This window comes from Astyanax mexicanus, chromosome 7 (genome assembly GCF_023375975.1).
Source record: "Astyanax mexicanus isolate ESR-SI-001 chromosome 7, AstMex3_surface, whole genome shotgun sequence".
Classification (NCBI taxonomy): Eukaryota; Metazoa; Chordata; class Actinopteri; order Characiformes; family Acestrorhamphidae; genus Astyanax; species Astyanax mexicanus.
In genome coordinates, this window is record NC_064414.1 from 15,061,465 (window position 1) to 15,083,605 (window position 22,141).

The 22,141-nt window shown below is 36.5% G+C and overlaps 2 protein-coding genes across 3 annotated transcripts in view; one reads left to right on the plus strand and one right to left on the minus strand.

The window, feature by feature from the left end:
- The first annotated feature begins 10,818 nt into the window (after positions 1–10,818).
- The window catches only part of LOC103042356 (cytochrome c oxidase assembly protein COX20, mitochondrial), a 30,927-nt gene continuing 19,604 nt past the window's right edge, over positions 10,819–22,141 (plus strand). Inside the window, exon 1 of one of the 2 annotated variants that reach the window (XM_049481308.1) lies at positions 10,819–10,905. In XM_049481308.1, the coding sequence (XP_049337265.1) occupies positions 10,864–10,905 (42 nt within the window). In that variant the 5' untranslated portion in view covers positions 10,819–10,863. Of the gene's footprint in view, positions 10,906–11,037; positions 11,192–22,141 lie in introns of those variants that run through there. The other variant, XM_049481309.1, reaches the window with a different exon arrangement.
- Positions 12,995–15,588, minus strand: LOC125802928 (piggyBac transposable element-derived protein 4-like). The gene is made up of 2 exons (XM_049481299.1): positions 13,968–15,588; positions 12,995–13,735 (listed from the first exon to the last, which is right to left on the minus strand). Exons 1-2 carry the CDS (start codon positions 15,342–15,344, stop codon positions 13,295–13,297), a joined length of 1,818 nt encoding a protein of 605 aa, XP_049337256.1. The 5' UTR covers positions 15,345–15,588; the 3' UTR covers positions 12,995–13,294.

Sequence of the window (22,141 nt, forward strand, 5' to 3'; positions counted from 1 at the left end):
AATGATTACACAATATTGATGTCCTGTATGACACTGGTAACACAATACTAATGTCCTGTACCACACTGATTACACAATACTGCTGTCCTGTACAACACTGATTACAAAATAGTGCTGTCCTGTACCACACTGATTACACAATACTACTGTCCTGTACAACACTGATTACACAATACTACTGTCCTGTACCACACTGATTACACAATACTGCTGTCCTGTACCACACTCATTACACAATACTACTGTCCTGTACCACACTCATTACACAATACTACTGTCCTGTACAACACTGATTACACAATACTACTGTCCTGTACAACACTGATTACACGATACTACTGTCCTGTACAACACTGATTACACAATACTACTGTCCTGTACCACACTGATTACACATTACAGTTGTGCTGTACCACACTGATTACACAATGCTGCTGTCCTGTATGACACTGATATCACAATGCTGCTGTCCTGTATGACACTAGTAACACAATACTGCTGTCCTGTACTACACTGATTACACAATACTGCTGTCCTGTAACACACTGATTACACAATACTGCTGTCCAGTACCACACCCACTGATTAAACAATACTGCTGTCCTGTACCACAGTGATTACACAATATTGCTGTCCTGTACAATAGTGGGAACACAATACTGCCATCCTGTACCACACTGATAACACAATACTGCTGTCCTGTACCACACTGATTACACAATACTGCTGTCCAGTACCACACCCACTTATTAAACAATACTGCTGTCCTGTACCACAGTGATTACACAATATTGCTGGCCTGTACAATAGTGGGAACACAATACTGCTGTCCTGTACAATAGTGGTAACACAATACTGCCGTCCTGTACCACACTGATTACACAATACTGTGTCTGTCCCCCGAGTCAAACAAAAACATCAAAAAACTAAAACAGTAAATCTAAATAACTTAACTTATATTAAACAATCATATCCAGACTGTAGTACTAACATTTCAAGCCTAAAGATTGGTTTACTTAATATTAGATCTCTAAATTCAAAAGCAGTTCTGGTGAATGAAATGATAACTGATCAGAAATTCGATGTTCTGTGTCTGACAGAAACCTGGATTAGGCCAAATGAATATGTAGCATTAAATGAAGCCACCCCTGCAGGCTATAATTATATACACAATCCGAGATTGTCCGGTAGAGGAGGTGGGGTCTGCATATTTTTCCAAAGTACCGTATTTTTCGGACTATAAGGCGCACCGTATTATAAGACGCACTATCAAAGAACGCCTATTTTCTGCTATTTTTCCATACATAGGGCGCATCGCATTATAAGGCGCGTTAAGTGACACTAGAAAGGTTGCCTATATCAAAGTGAACAGGGGTGGCGCCATGTTTCCCTTCCCCCACCGGGGGTGGTCGCTTGCCGGTGGAGCGTCTCAGTATACAAATCTAGCTATTTCAAAGTCAAACGAGTGCTGGATATTAATCTACACAGATTCCTCTCCTGAAAACTGTTTATTTGGGTGAGTAACGTGCTTCAGTTTATTTACAGTAAGCTTAGATTTCCAGATGTCCACTAAGGCTTGCTGCACCAGCGTTAGCATAGCTATCCGCTAGCACGCTAGCTAGTCACCTAAACTAGTAAAGTTAACCCAAACTTAAACGACAGCGTTACACTGAGTAATCCTGCGTGTTCTGGTAAGACAGTGAGATATTAGCTAGCGATTCGTCCCCCGTAGCTTGTTTTAACACGGTAAACAAGCAGATTACAGGCTGATAAAACTCACCTCTGAGAGAGTTAGCGCTTAGCATCTAGCTAATGCTAGCCAGGCAAAGCAGCACAGACTTACAGGCCGATAACTCACCTCTGAACGGTGAACGCTTAGCGATTAGCATCTAACTCTAATAATACTGCTCCAGCAGTATTAAAAGTGCTAAATTTAGAAAATACTGATCTCTGAACAGTGAAAAAGCTAGCTAGCTAAGCGGTTAGCATCTAGCTATTGCTGCTCCAGCCTCGGAGCGGCACGGCTCTGCACGGAGTGTGTGTTTACTGCTCCTTACACCTGACGGGTAAAATTTAGATAATACTGATCTCTGAACAGTGAATAAGCTAGCTAATGCTATTTGCTGCTCCAGCCTCGGAGCTGCACGGCTCTGGACTCTGTATAGCACTGAAACTCTGTATAACGCTGCACGGAGTGTGTGTTTACTGCTCCTTACAACCTGACGAGTAAAATTTAGATAATACTGATCTCTGAACAGTGAATAAGCTAGCTAATGCTATTTGCTGCTCCAGCCTCGGAGCTGCACGGCTCTGGACTCTGTATAGCACTGAAACTCTGTATAACGCTGCACGGAGTGTGTGTTTACTGCTCCTTACAACCTGACGAGTAAAATTTAGATAATACTGATCTCAGTGAATAAGCTAGCTAGCTTAGCGGTTAGCATCTAGCTAATGCTATTGCTGCTCAGCCTCGGAGCTGCACGGCTCTGGACTCTGTATAGCACTGAAACTCTGTATAACGCTGCACGGAGTGTGTGTTTACTGCTCCTTACAACCTGACGGGTAAAATTTAGATAATACTGATCTCTGAACAGTGAATAAGCTAGCTAATGCTATTTGCTGCTCCAGCCTCGGAGCTGCACGGCTCTGGACTCTGTATAGCACTGAAACTCTGTATAACGCTGCACGGAGTGTGTGTTTACTGCTCCTTACAACCTGACGAGTAAAATTTAGATAATACTGATCTCAGTGAATAAGCTAGCTAGCTTAGCGGTTAGCATCTAGCTAATGCTATTGCTGCTCAGCCTCGGAGCTGCACGGCTCTGGACTCTGTATAGCACTGAAACTCTCTATAACGCTGCACGGAGTGTGTGTTTACTGCTCCTTACAACCTGACGAGTAAAATCCATACAAAAGGCGCACCGTATTATAAGACGCACTGTCAATTTTTGTGAAAATTAAAAGTTTTTAAGTGCGCCTTATAGTCCGAAAAATACGGTACCTTAGTTAGCAATCAGAAACACTATGAAAATTTTACTTCTTTTGAGCTTCTTTACACCAGTATAATTAATCCAGTTACAAAAAAGAATGCATTTTCTTTAATTAACATCTACAGACCACCAGGGCCCTATTTAGAATTTTTTAAAGAATTTAGTGATTTTGTCACAGACTTAGCAGTAAGTAATGATAAAGTGATTATAATTGGAGACTTCAACATTCATTTCGAAAAATTGGATGATCCATTAAAAAAGGCATTCACATCGATTTTAGACTCAGTTGGTATTATTCAAAATATAACAGGACCTACTCATTACTGTAATCATACTCTGGATTTAGTTTTGACCCTGGGTGTTAGCATAGATAACCCGAATATTCGTTCTCAAACCTCCGCATTTTCAGATCATTACCTTATTTCATTTAAATTACATCTTAGTCATAATATACGTACATCCCCTAGCTACTCTGTAAAACGTTCAATTACGCCTTTTACAGCCCAACAATTTACAGATAAGCTTCCAGACTTATCAACTCTAATGTATTCTCCTATAGACCCAGTAGAACTAGACAAACTAACCGAAGGTTTAGAAAATACTTTTCGCTCTACCTTAGATATTGTAGCACCCCTTAAACACAAAATAGAGAGACAGAAAAAGCTCGCACCGTGGTACAATGATCAAACTCGTACCTTAAAGCAGTTAGTACGAAATTTAGAGCGTAAATATCAATCAACTAAACTGGAAGTGTTTCACTCTGCGTGGAAAGACAGTCTTGTTAAATATAGAAAAGAACTTAATAAAGCCCGCTCAGCATATCTGGCCTCACAGATCGAGATAAATAAAAATAATCCTAGAGTTCTCTTTAGTGTTATTTCCAAATTAACTAAAAACCAGGCAGGTACTGAACCTCAGATTCCAGCCATTTACACCAGCAACGATTTTATGGACTTCTTCAATAGCAAAATTGAAAACATTCGAGATAAAATTAAACAGATAAATATTACATCCTCTCTGTCATCTGGTCTGGCTGATCTAGAACAAAACCCTGTTACTGAAGTTAGGTTGGAAGTCTTTAACCCACTTCCACAGCTAGAACTAGAGAAAATTATCTCCTCTTCAAACAGCACAACCTGCACACTTGATGCTGTTCCCACAAAATTATTAAAACAGGTACTGCCAGATATAATTAAACCTCTGTTAATGATAGTAAACTCATCGCTCGCCCTGGGCCATGTACCCAAAGCCTTTGAAACAGCTGTAATTAAACCTCTGATCAAGAAACCAAATCTTGATCCTAGTGTACTGTCTAACTATAGACCTATTTCAAACTTACCCTTTATTTCTAAGATTTTAGAAAAAGCTGTAGCCCAACAACTTTGCTCTTACCTGCGAAGAAACCAGATCTATGAAAAATTTCAATCTGGATTTAGGCCTTATCATAGCACTGAGACAGCTTTAGTTAGAATAACAAACGATCTACTTATAGCCGCCGACCAAGGCTGTGTTTCCTTACTCGTACTTCTCGATCTGAGCGCAGCCTTTGATACAATAGATCATACTATCCTTTTAGAAAGACTAGAGAACATGGTCGGTGTAACCGGAACTGCCTTAGCAGGGTTTAAATCGTACTTAACCGATCGCTATCAGTTTGTGAGGATAAATGATATGTCTTCCAGTTATACCAAGGTAAGATATGGAATTCCACAAGGCTCTATATTAGGACCGTTATTATTTACATTATATATGCTCCCACTGGGCAAAGTTATTAGAAAACACAATGTGAATTTTCATTGTTATGCGGATGACACGCAGCTCTTCATATCAGCCAAACCTGATGACAGAGTGAGATTAAAGAAAATCGAGGATAGTGTAGAAGATGTAAAATCATGGATGTCGCACAACTTCCTCCTATTAAATAGTGATAAAACAGAAGTTCTCCTATTAGGCCCCAAAGCTGCTAGAAATAAATTATCAGACTTAATGCTAAATCTGGCTGACTTCTCAGCCACCCCTGGTTCAGCAGCTAAAAACCTTGGAGTTATCATAGATTCAGATCTAGCATTCGATAAACACATATCTAATGTTACTAGAACAGCTTTTCTACACCTCCGTAATATTGCCAAGCTAAGAAATGCCCTATCACTGCATGACGCAGAAAAATTAGTACATGCCTTTATTGCCTCAAGGCTAGATTATTGTAATGCGCTACTGTCTGGATGTTCCGGCAGTAACTTAAATAAACTTCAGCTAGTTCAAAATGCTGCAGCCAGGGTCCTTACTAAAACTAGAAAATTTGACCATATTAGTCCAGTACTATCAGCACTGCACTGGCTTACAGTCAAATTCCGCATAGACTATAAAATTCTCCTGTTAACGTATAAAGCCCTACACGGGCTCGCTCCTGAGTATTTACAAGACCTCATCTCCTGTTATGAACCACCGCGATTACTCAGATCTCAGGGTGCTGGTTTATTAGTAGTTCCTAAAATTCAGAGGAGCTCTGCAGGAGGAAGAGCTTTCTCTTATAAAGCGCCTCAACTCTGGAATAATCTCCCCGAATATGTTCGGGACTCAGACACAGTCTCAATCTTTAAGTCTAGACTGAAAACTTACTTGTTTAGTTTAGCCTTTGGTAATTAATGTTTTTCCCTTTAGATAAGGCTGCAGATTCAGGGGTTCATGGACAGAGGAAATTGTGGTAAACTGAGATGCTGGTGCTGTTGTTCTCCCACTGCACACGGTCACTCAGGTTTGTGGACGGTGGAGTGGGTGGATGCCAGTGTTTCAGGGAGCCTCCATGTCTATGTTACCTTCTGGCTCTCTGCCTTTAGTTAGGCTGTTTTATTCAGTTCTGCCGGAGTCATTTGCCACACTCTGATAATGTTTTAATATTCTCAGTTTTGCATAAATCCAGTCAAAACTAATTCCATCTCTCTGCTTTCCTCCGAGTTACTGACTGCCCACCTGTCTGACCCGATACCGATGTTGGACCCTCAGGCTCTCGCGTCTCCTGTCCGGCCAGACTGATGGAAGTTTCTGAAGTCAGCTCTTCTCCACCACCACCACAGATCAGCTGCTCATCGACCATCTTACTCTCCACTACAGATTACATCCAAGCCATTAGTGGCGCTACTACACTCCTGAGTACATAAAACCTATATGGATGTATAAAAGACTTTTTAAATTTTAATTTAAAAGCCGTTTGACCAGTGGTAGGATGGTCCCCCCTCAAATGTGAGTCTTGGTCCTCCCAAGGTTTCTTCCTCCTTCTGCAGCTCTGAGGGAGTTTTTCCTTGCCTCCGCGCTCACTGGCGCGCTCACTGGCGCGCTCACTTCTGTATTCTGTATTTTGTATGTTTAATTTTTTGCCTGATTGTTTGTCCTGTAATCACGTTTCTGTAAAGCTGCTTTGTGCCAACACCAGTTGTAAAAAGCGCTATACAAATAAATTAGATTTGATTTGATTTGAATATTGTTATCGTGAAAATACCATGAAATATCTTGATATAATTTTAGGGCTATATCACCCACCCCTACACTAAATCATCCAAATTAGTCAAACCAAAGTTGCTTTAATTCATATTTAGATGGAGAATCATGTCAGTATATTTGACATATTGACAAAACACGTGTATTATAATAGGTTTATTTGTGTGCATAAACAATTCTAGGTCATGTTACTTTAGTGTCATAAGCTGAACCATACACATTATCGTAGTTATTAGTCCCATTCTTTAAAACAATGTTAATAATTCCAGGTAATTTTAATCTTGGATTACAAATAGAAACGTTTAAGGATCTTTTGATTATATAAGTCAGTAAATTTAACATTTATGGGAATACATATCCATTTGAAATTTGGTTGACACAGTTGCATGACACATCATGCACTATTGCTATTAATTTGTGTTGACAAACAGGGTCTCCGTGTCAATGCTATGTTTTTGTGAAGTGTTTGATACAATGTATTTTGTAATTTATTTTAAAAAGTAAAAAAAAAGAACCTTGGTATTATTGATGGTGTTTGTTGGGGTGGTAAGGGGGTTAGTTGCAGTTTTGTAAATCAAATGGCCTGTTTAATGAAATATACTGCAATCCAAATACTTAAGGTTAAAAAGATGGGTGAGAAAAAAAACTGTAAAGATGCACTTGCAAGAACAGCATATTGCAAATTATATATATATATATATATATATAATATATATATATATATATATATATATATATATATATATATATATATATATATATATATATATATATATTACACGTCTATGGTTATTTTACAAAAACACAAATTTTTCAATCCAGTTGAAAAAAGAAAAAAACACTTTTGGGGATCATACAGGTTAGTTTGAGCAATTGTGTGTCAAAACAGAACAATATCAATTGTTTCAGTAACAAATAAATAATATTTAAAGTTTTTAATCCTTTTTAACCTTATTAACATAATCTAGCTGTATCTCCAGCATCAGCTCACCAACCAGTCAGCCCTAATACACTAGTGTCTTTACTGCCTAAACCTCTTTACTGTAGAAAAAATAAAATATAGAAGTAAGGTTTTTTACTTTTAAGCATAATACATTCTTCTGATTTCTAAATTTAAAATAATGTCTTGGCCCAGCAAATAGTTAGCTAGTTATTTTTAATCGATATATTTTTTTTAGCTCCATTAATCTAGGCTCTCGTCACTTCCTGCCCCAGCGTGGAGCCTGAGACGTGAGCTGTGTCTCAATTCAGGGGCTGCATCCTTCGAAGGACGCGGTCTACGAAGGTGTGTCCTTTGAAGGATGGGTAGGCCGCAGCGGCTCTACTGTAATAGGACAGTCTATCCTACGGAGAGATTTTGATCTAGTGTTACTTCAGACCACAAAATACCAAATTAATTAAGTCCAGGTTAATTAACTGTGCAGTTATTTAAATATTTTAAATGTGAACGGGTAGAACTGAACATAAACAAATAAAAGGACATTTTGCAATGAAGTTGGAAAAAATAGAATACATTAGAATAAAGTATTATTTAGTTTTATATATATATATATATATATATATACTGTATATCAGTGGCGATTGCTCTAAGACTGCAAAGGAAGCTCAGCTTCCCCTAAAATGTAAAAAAAAAAAAAAGATTAAATATATACTGTTGTGTGTACATGTCACTGATTAAATATGCGCTACAACACTTATCACTGATAACGCCGCGGCTTTCCTCTCACTCATTCCCGCAGCTTCACAGCGCTGCTTTAAACAGTGCGGACGCTCAGCGTCCACAGAGCTCAATAGCGGAGCAAAGCGCGCGGCGAAACGAGACGAGTCATTGGATAAATGCTGGGCTTTGTCCCGCCCATCGGACGCTCAGCGTCTCTGGGGGTCTATGGGGCAGTGGGCTGGCCCATTTCGATTGATAGCGAAATGAGCGAATCAGCGACCTTTTAGTGTAAAACTCCGTGATAGGTGCATTTTCATTCTGTTCTGAGTTGAACCTGAGACTTTCCTAATCCTTATAGCGGCATTTTCTTTGATAAAAACGACTAATATTGTGTTATCATTAAAAATAATTTAAATTAAATTAATAAAGGGATTATTCAAGGAAATTAAAACTGTCCAAAAAGGAACTAAATTTACCTGCATTTTTTCCTTTACCAACTTTTTTTTTTTTTTACTGATCATTTTATGTTTATTCATGTCACAAAAAAAAAAACATCTTAGGGAGAGTAGAATTTTTGTACAAATAAAACTACATGTTAAGATGTAGGCCGAAATTGAGCTTCCCCTCCTTGAAAGACCAGCATCCGCCACTGATATATATATATATATATATATATATATATATATATATATACTTTATATAAACTAAACAATATTCATAAATTAACTAAATAATACATTAAGACATACACACAGATATATATATATATATATATATATATATATATATATATATATATATATACATATATATATATATATATTATTTTGTTTATGTAAATAAATATATGTATTTATATATCTATAATCTAAAAACCTATAACAACATAAACATGATACTACATATGATACTATATATATATATATATATATATATATTTACATATATATATAAACTAAATAACAAATTATATTAATAATATTTATAATATCTATAAGTATTTATATATCTATAAACTACATAATACAGCCGATTCCTCTGCTGACTCCGCCCTTTTCGCGCTGAAATAAGCCGGCGCGCAATGAATCTTGGGATACTGTAGGCTGTGAAGGATACACCCGGTGCATCCTTCGTTTCTGAGGAAAAGAAGGCCGCATTTGTCAGCCGCATTCGAAGGAGTCTTTGAAATGGGACAGCCTACAGCCTGCATCTTTCACAGCCTACAGTATCCCAAGATTCATTGCGCGCCGGCTTATTTCAGCACGTATCAATGTATTATTTAGTTTATTTATAAGTACTGTTATATATATATATATATATATATATATATATATATATATATATATATATATATATATATATATATATATATATATAGTATTTATAAAATATGAATAAAAAATACATAATACTATATATATATATATATATATATATATATATATATATATATATATATATATATATATATGATAAATGATATAACATAATACTTTATTCTTATTTATTCTCTTTTTTCCAACTTCATTTTAAACGCCCTTTTATTTGTTTTCTTGTGGTTACAGCTCCTTCCCTCCATTCCTCCTCCTCGGCTGCGTCCAGAAACTTTTTCTACTCCTCCTCTTCTACTCCTCCTCTCCTACCCCGGAAGAAGGTGAAGGAATCGAGGAGAGGAGAGGAGGAGGAGGAATGGAGGGAAGGAGCTGTAATTGGGGAAATGGGACAGCTGATCCCTTTTAGATAGTATGTTGACTACCGATGAACTGAGCCAATCACAACGCTCACTTTCAGCACATGCCGGATACTGCCCAGCCAATCACAGCTTCTGGATAAAGCTCCACATACAAAAATAAAAACGAGAGATCAATAAATTCCAAATTTTTGAGATCAAGCTTCAAAGTGCAGCCTGATTAGCCATTGATGAAGGTTGCATATGTAAATATTAAATTATTTTATAAGTAAAATACGATTTCATTGAATGTAATAAAACAAATAACACATCTTATAATAATAAATATAATATAGTTTTACTGAGCATACAGTTTATCTAAACAAAAATATATATTAGTGCTTTACTGGCTGTATAGTTAGATAAGGAACCTAGTTAATTAATATGTTTATGACGTATATTTGTGCGTTGCCTGCTCCAATGTTGCGTGCTCTGTGGGCTTGGATGCAGTGATGTCATTGGAAAATACTCAAAAGTCTTAAAAATACTTAAAAGATGACGACAGAGCTCACTCCCCATTGGCTAGAACACCCCCCCCCCCCACACACCTGCTGTTTCTGTTCATTCTAAAATATAAACATATATTATAAATTTATCTTCAACTAAAAATGCACATTATAATGATACTGTGATAATATTTGTGTAACTCGTAATTTTATTACTGTAAAGCTAAAATTTCTTTTATATTTTATATCCTTAACCTTTTCTCTCTAAATTCTCTCAAACTGTTGCTTTGTTGTTATAAAAGGGGAAAATGCGGACCTAAATTAATCTTTCTTTATATGAATAAATATTACAATTTAAACATTAGGCCAGGTAGGTTTAAAAAATAATATTGCATGGTTTTTAAATAAATTTGTGCTGTTATTCTAGCTCATGTCCATGCAGTTTAATGCTATAATATCAGAGGAAGTTCTACTTTTATTCTCTTAATAAGAGATCTGCTCTAGTTCTGCTGTCTGACCTGACTTCTCTACACTCTGAAATAAATGGAAGTCAATGGACAACTTCACTCCAATGGTCTTCAAATGGTAAACACTTAATTATAGCTTGTATCGCTGGTGGATTTTTGGCTTAACCCGATTCTGGGAATTTGTTTCAAAATGCAAGATAATAATTTATTTACAGAAATAAGAACGCACCAGAGACTTTTATGCATGGAACTAATGATCTTCCGGTAATCGTGCTGTCAGGAACTTTTAGCGGTGCACAAGAAAGGAGAAAGGAGTTAGCGTTTTTATCCTGTTAAATGTACAAGCTTATTATATTATAAACGCTACAGGAATGACAGAGCAAGAGCCCGACGACAAAACACAGGTCAGTATCCGTCCCACATCTAAAACAGCGTACACAGCTAAATGTGTTGCATAGCGTTATTTAAGTAGATCCCAGTAGATCCTGACTACGGTCTGTGGTTTTCTGCTCAGATTATAGGTAAATTAAACTGTTTTATCTACAGTGATCGGAAGAAAGGATTACTTTAACTGAATGCACTGCAGAAAGTATATTAGCTTAGATGGAAACAGGGGTTCACCAGCACATGGTGTTTTTCCCCCTCACATGTTTTTCCTTAATGTGTCTATTTTAAGATTCTAATAGAAACCACGATAAAGTAAATTCCCATTTACTACATCTGTTCCAAATCTTAACCCCATAAAAAGATGAACACACTTCTAAATAATTCTGACCCAAGTGACCCAAGCTATTTTGAATTTCTTAACATTATGTAGTTGAAAATGTTTAGAGCACATCACAAATTTTATATTAACAGGAGAACTGATTGTTAAGAATATGCAAGAATGCAAATGTCTAAGTTCTAATAATACAGTCCTAGTATAGCCTGGTACTAATACTGTTTTTCATCATTGAAGAGATCATCAAAGTCTATTTCTGTATCTGTATCTCTGAAGCCTGAACCTGAAACAAAATGTACCATTTTAACACATGCCTGTATACTCAACACACTACTAAGGGTATGACTTAAGCGTACACTTCCAATATTTTTTATAACATTGGTCTTAGGATCGACCATAAACACAGACCACTGCCCTCTTGCACTTCTCCAGCAGAGATGTTGCCCCATTGCTGCCCCAGACCCTGAGACCTTTTGTTTAACCCTTATGCCCTCCTCGGGCATTTTTGTACATTTTTTTCAACTTTTTTTTTTCATTTGGTGATCATTTTGGCTATGTTGCAGCTAGTGGCATGAATTTTTGCAGAAAATCTGCTTTTTCATTACATTTTTGAAATCTATTGTCTTTTACTCTTACACGTCATTCATACTCTCTGGATGCATTTTGCACCCTCTGGACACCTTCGTGGCAAAAATGTACACGCACCAAAAAACTGCTCTTAAATCATTATACATCAATATGTTTTTTTGCTTTTTTTTCATAAATCACTTAATCAATTTCAGACCTACTCAAAACTACCAAACATTAAATAATTTTCAGAATTTTAACCCTTTAAATGACAGTTTAATTATTTGAATTATTGCATTTTGTTTTGCAAAAAAACACGAAAAATGTATTATTTTCCATAAAACAAACAGTGGACAGATGGGGAATTGGTGGTAATTACAGTCTTGGATATGTCAAAGATTAGCAACAAAATTGTTTTGATTGCATTATTATTTTTTATGTAGTGCCAGATTTCAAATTTTGCACCCTCTGGACACCTTCGTGGCAAAAATGTACACGCACAAAATCAGCAATAAAATCCTCATATGTCAATATTTTTTTTTGCTTTTTTTTTCATACATCACTTAATCAACTTCAGCCCTGATCAAAATGATCAAATATTCAATAATTTACAGGATTTTAACCCTTTAAATGACGGTTTAATTACATTAATTATTAATTATTCATTAAAAAACCCACAAAAATTTAATTATTTTCCATATAATAAATAGTAGATGGATGGGGCATTGGTGGAAATAAGAGTCTTGGATATGTCAAAGATTAGCAACAAAATTTATTTGATTGAATTATTACTTTTTATGTAGTGCCAAATACTCCCTCTGGACACCTTCATGGCCAAAAATGCCCCATTGACTTCCATTGAAACCACATTTTTTTTATCTCACTGCAATTACAGTATAAAACCATGCATTCTGAAATGTTAGTATTTCATTTTGAAGAAAAGTAGTGATATTTGACATTTTTACTGTATTCCATTAGATTCAACAATTTTCCCATTTTAGGCTGATGAATTAAATTCTTGTAATTTTGCCAGTTATATTATGGAGCCATGTGACTAACAGGGGACCCCCTAGAGTGTGTGTGTGTGTGTGTGTGTGTGTGTGTGTGTGTGTGTGCAATCAGTTTAGAAAGAAAGAACACTTTTGTTGGCATTGCTGTCACAAATGTACAATGGAATTAGAATTCTGAATTTGCTCCTAAAAGTTTAGCTTAGTTCCTTTCAAGCAGACCAGCAGGCCCTGCAGCATGTGACCTGGTGCTCTCTACAAATACACCTGTTACACTTGATGCAGGTGGTAGAGGACCTCTTCTTTAGGCCTGTGCACAACCAGCACACACCTCTCTTTCTGGTGGCAGTAGTGCCAATGGCAGTATCAGTTGTTTCTGTATGAGCAGCAACAGGGGCCTGTAAATCCACCACCATGGCAGCAGCAGCTGCTGTACGTGGAGGGTGCCGTCTCCGCACAATTTCTGAGGACACCATGGATTTCCCCAGCTCCTCTAAGAACAGCCTCCGTCTGTATGTTCTTTGCTGGTTCCAGGAGGGAACCACAGCAGTGAACAGCACGAAAGCATTGAAGGCGGAGATATCGATGCAATTGAAGAAGAGGACAAGAGGCCACCGGGAGGTCCGCCTCCTACAGCTGTAGGTGCTGACCACCTACGAACAACCAAGAACAAAAAAATATATATATAAATAAATAAATACTTATCCTCATCATTCACAAGTATTTTATATAATTCATTCTTTATGTAAATGCAATAAATATATCTAATGAATGATAAACAATCATAATAAATACATATTTATCTCAAACACAAACATGAAATCAGTGAGAATAAATAAAATCTGGAATCAGTTCATAAAGTAATAAAAGCATATAATCACATACCTTGTCAAGGTTGTCCACGCCACCCTTGCAGTGATTGTAGTCAATGATGATTTGTGGTTTCTGCTTCTCATCCTGATGTACAGCTGGCTCCCGGTGTTTCGTGCTCAAAAGGAGGACATTTCTTCCCCGCCTCGGGATGTAGCTCACTGCTGCGGTGGTGTTTGTGAATGCAAAAAGAGATGAGAAGACAGCTCTCCCCTTTGTCTGCTTCAATCTGGGGGGAAGCTCAGGCTTATTTGCTCTGATGGTCCCTACCAGAGCCACCTTCTTCCTCAGAAGCTCCTGGGCAAGTGAGTAGGAAGTGAAAAAATTGTCACAAGTAACTGTGACACCCTTGAGCCCCTCAGTCATATCCAGGATGACTCTCTTTCCCTGGCCCATTTCTGGAGCTCCACCAGCGGGTTTTCCAGTATACACCTGGCACCTCCAGGCATATGATGTGGCGACATCTGTGGTAACCCAGATTTTTAGCCCATACTTCGCTGGCTTGCTGGGCATATACTGCCGGAATTTGCAGCGGCCTCTGAAAGGTACAAGCTGCTCATCGACGCAGATGTTCTCCCCTGGATTAAAAAGGAGTGGGAGACGCTGCACCCATTTGTCCCACATATTACGGAAAGCAGAAAGCTTGTCCTCTTTGTGTCGGCAAGGACGGGTGAGTCGATCATCGAATCGGAGGCTGGCACTTATCAATTGAAATCGTTTGTGGGACATGGTGGCTCTGAAGACTGGTCTCCCATTCTGGTCATCCCACAGGCTGCGGGTAGATTCTCCTTTGGACCGGTACACACCTGCCAGAATGAGAAGTCCCATGTATGCTCTAATCTCTGTTTCATCTACATCACTCCATCCTGACACCGAACGCCTCCCATGCAGGTTTGTCATTTGTAAAATCAGCTGGATCATGTCAGGAGTGAAGAAAAGGTCAAAAGAAGATGCCACATCATGGATTCTGGTTATGGCATATCTTGTGGGCCCTGCAATCATGCCACTGGGTGCCTGAATGTAGCGCAGTGTCTTGGAATGAGATGGAGACCAAACTTGCCCATTTTTCGCTGTCCACTCACTGTTAAGATGGGCAGGATCCTCAATGTCCTCTTCACTTTCAGAGGAAGGGTCAGAGGCACTCTCAGAAATGGAGGACTCCAGTGACCATTCTGTGTTAGACTCCGCGTCAAAGCTTGTGTCTTCTTCAGAGGATTCCTGCAGCTCGGTTGTAGATAAAGGCTGCATGACCATTTCTAATGCTTCCTCTGTACTAAAATGTCTCTTCATTTTTCCTGCAGGTCTTTCTCCTTCTCTGCTCTCTATGAAATGACCCCTCAGCCAAACTGCACGTTTATCTTTGGCTGTGAAAGCAGCCAGGTGCATAAACATACTAATAGTTTTTTTGTTGTTGTTTTTGATTACATCAAAGGCAAGAGGCCATGATTTTACTCAATCACCTCTTCAAAGACATCCATCAAAGGTGACCTTTTTTCACCCCAAAATATCAGTGTGTGCTTACAGATTCACACACACACTCTCATTATCTCTCTCTTTCTCACAGGCCCACACACACACACACACACACACACACACACACTCTAGGGGGTCCCCTGTTAGTCACATGGCTCCATAATATAACTGGCAAAATTACAAGAATTTAATTAATCAGCCTAAAATGGGAAAATTGTTGAATCTAATGGAATACAGTAAAAATGTCAAATATCACTACTTTTCTTCAAAATGAAATACTAACATTTCAGAATGCATGGTTTTATACTGTAATTGCAGTGAGATAAAAAAAATGTGGTTTCAATGGAAGTCAATGGGGCATTTTTGGCCATGAAGGTGTCCAGAGGGAGTATTTGGCACTACATAAAAAGTAATAATTCAATCAAATAAATTTTGTTGCTAATCTTTGACATATCCAAGACTCTTATTTCCACCAATGCCCCATCCATCTACTATTTATTATATGGAAAATAATTAAATTTTTGTGGGTTTTTTAATGAATAATTAATAATTAATGTAATTAAACCGTCATTTAAAGGGTTAAAATCCTGTAAATTATTGAATATTTGATCATTTTGATCAGGGCTGAAGTTGATTAAGTGATGTATGAAAAAAAAAGCAAAAAAAAATATTGACATATGAGGATTTTATTGCTGATTTTGTGCGTGTACATTTTTGCCACGAAGGTGTCCAGAGGGTGCAAAATTTGAAATCTGGCACTACATAAAAAATAATAATGCAATCAAAACAATTTTGTTGCTAATCTTTGACATATCCAAGACTGTAATTACCACCAATTCCCCATCTGTCCACTGTTTGTTTTATGGAAAATAATACATTTTTCGTGTTTTTTTGCAAAACAAAAAGCAATAATTCAAATAATTAAACTGTCATTTAAAGGGTTAAAATCCTGAAAATTATTTAATGTTTGGTAGTTTTGAGTAGGTCTGAAATTGATTAAGTGATTTATGAAAAAAACGCAGAAAAAAGAATTAATGTATAATGATTTAAGAGCAGTTTTTTGGTGCGTGTACATTTTTGCCACGAAGGTGTCCAGAGGGTGCAAAATTTGAGGAGGGCATGAGGGTTAATTTATTGCTCAGAAAGAACTTGAAGTCACAGGGTTCGCAGGTGCATGGGCCACCAATGATGAACTTCTCAGTGGAGCTTCACGTGACCCTCTCCTGGGCTTTGATAGAGGCTGGCTGTTCAACAACCATATAATCCAAGAGCTGCATGCAGATCTTACCACGGGTTGGTTAAAGTTTAGTCATCATGAGGAAGTGAGCATTGCCATCTTGTATTAAAAGTGCATCCTCATCTTTATTCTGGAGGATCCTTGTTTGTCTTGTGCTGGAATGCCAAGTGCTGAAGGAACAGGCCAGAGGGGGTAATGCATGCGTTCCTGAAGGTTGCTTTGCTGTTGGTACATGAAGACCTGTAATTAAAAATGTATACATTATTAGGGGTCAAAGGACCGTAGGTGATGGAACCCTATTGGAATTGCTCTGATTTTTCTTTTTCTTCATCTTCTTCTTCCTATTATTATTATTATTATTATTTTTGTTTTTTTTTCCCCTTAAAAAGGTTGTAGAGCAGTAACCGTAAGTAATACAAAATTCTAATTTGGCATAGAGGTACAGTAATGTACCCACTATTCAGCAAAAAGAAATGACCTTAGTTGACCTGATAGTGGCAATTTAGATCAACGTTTTGTGTTTGAAAAAGTATGAATTATTTTGGAATCTTATTCCGGTAAGTTTTCTACATCAATGATTTATTGGAAGTTTTAGCTCCACCCACATCCACCGCTGCCATTTGCCTCACAAACCAGGTCTCAAAACAATCTTTCGAATGTCTAAGTACAAAATTATAAAAAAAAACTTCAGTTTTATTAAATCTATTGGCTACCGTTAATAAATCAATCAGTGCGGAGTGGTTTGCATTAACTGTTTAACTGGCGCTATAGAGCAATGTTTTACTTTTTGGTGAATATCTCAGCAACTGTGACATGTAGAGTGAAAATTCTTTTTGAATCTTATTCCAACAAGTTTTCTGCATCAACGGCTCATTGAAAGTTTTTAGCTCTGCCCACATCCATCACTGCCATATTCAGCAAAATCTACAAAACATTACATTTTCTACTGATCAAGATTCATTTTATCTGCATATTTATTAACATTGCTGCTATATGCAAATAAGTCATCCTGGGTGGAGCTTAGTTCACTTAAATAGCTAAAAATCAAGATTACTTGATTATTATTATTTCAGTGCAACTTAGTAGTTTTGTTAAACACAATTCGTTGGAAGGCATCCAAGTTTCACTCAATATTAAGCGACATGTGGTGCTATTAAAACAAAAAATGTGTTTTTCAATAACTAGGATTCCAATTAAGTTGAATCTTTGCCTGCTGCATCTTTGGCCCATTTGGTTAGGGACTTATTAAATGACTGAGATTAAAGACATAGACTTTGATGATCAATGATGATGATGAGGATGGAAATAAATATTAGTACCAGGCTGTATGTATTATTAGTTCCTAGGCCTTTGCATTTCTGCATTTCCTCAAAGAGTTTTGCTGTTTAAAAATAGGAAATATACACTTTATTTAATCATTTTTATTCATATAGTGTTAAAAAATATACATTGTGTTGAAATGTTTGGCCCCGAATTTTGTAGAAAATTTGTTCAATTGTCTCTGTAGATCTTCTTTTTTTTAGTTTGGACAAAAATAAAAATAAACCCCACAGGACATTTGTTTTATCCAAGTAAAGTAGACACTCCAAGGTTTAGGAAAAATCTTAATGTTTTTTATCCAGTGCACTGGAGTAAAAATAAAAATAAACCTGGTTTCTCTCAGAATCTTAAAGTTTAAGGATTTTAAGGATTGACACAGCACCTGAAATACTGATACAGAAGCAGATTTTACCAGTTCACTAAAATCTCTTGGTTACTAAATTATGATCCAGTCACTTGAGCGAGTGATATTTATTTATTTTGGTCAGAAAGGACTAAATAATAAAAAAAAAACAGCATGTGTTTTCGGTGCAGCAAGAGTAGACCATCCAACCCTTTAATACAGTGAACAGTGATGTGTACTGTAGGAGTCAGTGTAATAAATGCAGATTAAAATTCAGAGTCTAAAGGTCTAAATTTGTGAATGCATGTCTGTATTTAACACACTTAAATTCAACAAACCACGGAGACCCTAAGGTGACATCATGTTAAAAAAATAATGCGTGGGCATGCCTTATTAAGGTGTGGGAACAAGATAATTAAGACGTTGGAACGAGATAAGCCATCGGAACGAGATCATTAGGCGTCGAAACTAGATAATTAAATCTAGCTGGAGAATAATAAAGCTTGTTTTTCTGTAAATGAATGCACATGGAGAAGACTGAATATTACATCAAAGCTTCATTAATCCAAGGAAAATCCTTTGTAAGAAAATGGACAGTGAATTGTTTTGTTTTTATTTTCATCTTGGAATGAATTACAGTGATTTTTTTGGAGTATCTTGCAGTGGGATATGGTGTAATTCTAAGTAAAAGGCACTTAATTTGCATGCTAAAAGCTCACAGGCTCAGTCGCAGACAGTATGCAGTAGGGGTGTCACGATTCTCTAAATCCTCGATTCGATTTTATTTCAGATTTCAGGGTCACGATTCGATTCGATTCTCGATTTTCTTTTTTTTTTACTTTTACTTTTTACGATTTTCTTTATTTATTTTGTTATTATTGAGTGTATAAAAAAAAGAGTATAATAAAAAAAACAGAATATAATAAACTCTTGCCACCATAGCTTTACCCTGAAACTGTAATTTAGGCTTTACAAATATAGTACATGAACTTCTTACTGGAAACATGCTCTAATATTGTGCTTCTTTTGTCTTTTTACCTTTAAATATACACATAAGAGTAGCACGGTTTGACGGGGTAGCACAACTCGACAGAACACCTGATGACTGACTGATTTATTTTTTTTTTTTTTGTATATTTTATTTAGTTTGCTTTTTTTTTCTTTTCAACATATTACACAACAGTAGAAAACAGGGGAATATGTAATTAAACAACAAACAGAAGAGAAAAAAAAATTAATTATTATTATTTATATCATTTTCTAATGACATACAGTGTAATATAGTTAAATATAAAGTATGAATAGAATTAATACAAATTAGGTCGACCTAGTGTATCCCCCGAAATCAATCGGTCTGGTCAAAGGAGTCTTTTTCAATGTAGTCAAAGAAGGGCTGCCACACCTTGTAAAACATATTCAATTTGTTTCTCAAAAGGTAGGTGATCTTTTCTAGGGGTATACAAAGGTTAATTTCAGAAATCCACATTTGGAAAGGAATATTAGTCTCAAGTTTCCAGGTACGAGCAACACAAATTTTAGCTGCTATTAAAAGAATTTCAGTAAGCCTTATAGCCGAACCATTTTTAAGGTTTGAGTTGGTAAAATTACCCAATAGACAAACTTCTGGATCTACTGGAAAAGAGATATCAAAAATCTCTGATAATGTGTTACAAATTCTCTGCCAGAAGTCATGTACTTTAGGGCATGACCATGTACAGTGTAAAAAAGTACCATCAATAACACCACATCTGTAACAAAGAGGGGAAATATTTGAATTAAAGTATGCAGCTTAGCTGGAGTATAATAAAGTTGGTGTAAGAAATTAAATTGGGTCAATCTGTATCTAGAGTTTATGGTAGAAGTAGCCCCATCTCTACAGAGACCTTCCCACAAATTTGGATCTATAGACAACCCTAGATATTTTTCCTACTTGGTTTTAGATCTATCTGGATTGTGTATTGACTTACTAGACAATAGTAATCCATATACCTTTGAAATAGCCTTATTTAATGGTTCATATGAATAACATATGGATTCCAAGGCAGGCATTGTTCGTAAACGCCATTGAGAAACAGAATTTACTCTAATAAAGTCCCTTAATTGTAAATAACAAAAGAAATCTTTATTATGTATCCCAAATTCTTGTTTAAACTGATCAAAAGACATAAATTATAACAGTGTTCCAAATAAACAATTCCTTTGGTAAACCAATCTTTAGAAAGTTTATTTTGTAAGTGTGTTGGCAATAAGTTATTTCCCCGCAAAGGAGTTTTGGGGGAAAGGAGACCCCTGTGCCCGAGAAAATCCTTTTTCTTCCCCCAAGAATAGAGAGAATGAATAATTAGAGGATTGTCTGTTGCTAATTTAACTGATTTCAAAGTCCATTTATATACCAGATCTGAGGAAGAATCACCTCCAAGAACAGTTTCTTCAATATTCAACCAAGAAGGTTTAGAGTCATCTTGTAAAATCTGAATTAAAAATCTAGCCTGTGCTGCCCAATAGTACTTTTCAACATCTGGTAATCTTAACCCACCTTGTGCAAAGTCCAATGTTAATTTATCTAGACTAAGTCTAGCAGATATACCTCGCCATATAAAACGCCTTATCAATGTTTTAATTGAAGAGAAAAAGGTTGTAGGTATTCGTATAGGTAGGGATTGAAATAAGTAGAGAAATTTGGGCAACATATTCATTTTGACAGCATTTATTCTACCAAACAGAGAGAGCGGGAGGTCCATCCCTCTATCAACATCCATGGTCACCTTAGCCAGAAGAGGATCAATATTTAATTTAAATAAATCCCCTAGATTACCATTTATATTTATGCCTAAATATCTAATACCAGTGGTAGTGCTTCTAAAGGGGAATTTATGGCTGATCGAGTTATAATTAAAATCAGAAAGTGAAAGAATTTCAGATTTATCTAAATTGATTTTATACCCGCTAAACAGACTATATGAATTAAGAAGTTCTACTAACTTAGACAAAGAGCCTTCAGGGTTAGTTAAATATAGCAAAATATCGTCCGCGAATAGTGAAATTTTATGGGTGAGCGAGATGATTTGAAATCTGTGAATAAAAACGTTATTCCTGATAGCCTCAGCCAGTGGTTCAATAGCTAAAACAAAGAGAGCGGGACTAAGAGGGCAGCCTTGTCTGTAGCCTCTGAAGGTATTAAAATAAGTAGAAGAAATACCATTTGTAACAATCTTCGCTCTAGGGGATTTGTAAAGTGCACAAATTAAGTCAGTAAAGGCAGTACTAAAACCAAATTTCTCCAAAACCTTAAACAAATATAACCATTCAACCCTGTCAAAAGCCTTTTCGGCGTCCAGTGACAATGCTACACCAGGTATTTTATTTGATTTAGCAAAATGAATTAGATTAAGAAATCTCCTTACATTGTTTGAGGATAGACGTTTAGGTATAAAGCCTGTCTGGTCTGGATTGATTAGCTGGGGAAGAAATTTCTCCAGCCTTTTGGATATCATTTTTGTGACCAGCTTATAGTCAGTGTTAAGTATTGATATTGGCCTATATAAAGTAACAATGTAATGGCTCCTTGCCCTTTTTATGAATAACTGATATAATTGCATTTGAAAAGGATTCAGGAAAAGCCTTCTCATCTCTTGCTTGATTAAAGACCTCCAGTAGAAGTGAAACCAAAAGATCTTTAAATTCTTTATAAAATTCTACAGGAAATCCATCTTCTCCTGGGGATTTATTGGTTGATAATGATTGAATGGTTTCTTTTAGTTCAGAAACGGAAAACGGAAGATCCAATCCCTTTCGAGCCTGTTCATCCAAACTTGG

Bases quoted from the DNA above. Each gene is read 5' to 3' on its own strand.
- LOC125802928 (XM_049481299.1), bottom strand. From the start codon at position 15,344: ATGTTTATGCACCTGGCTGCTTTCACAGCCAAAGATAAACGTGCAGTT. The intron at 13,736-13,967 runs GTATGTGATTAT...GGTTGTTCGTAG, and splicing joins GCGTGGACAACCTTGACAAG to GTGGTCAGCACCTACAGCTG.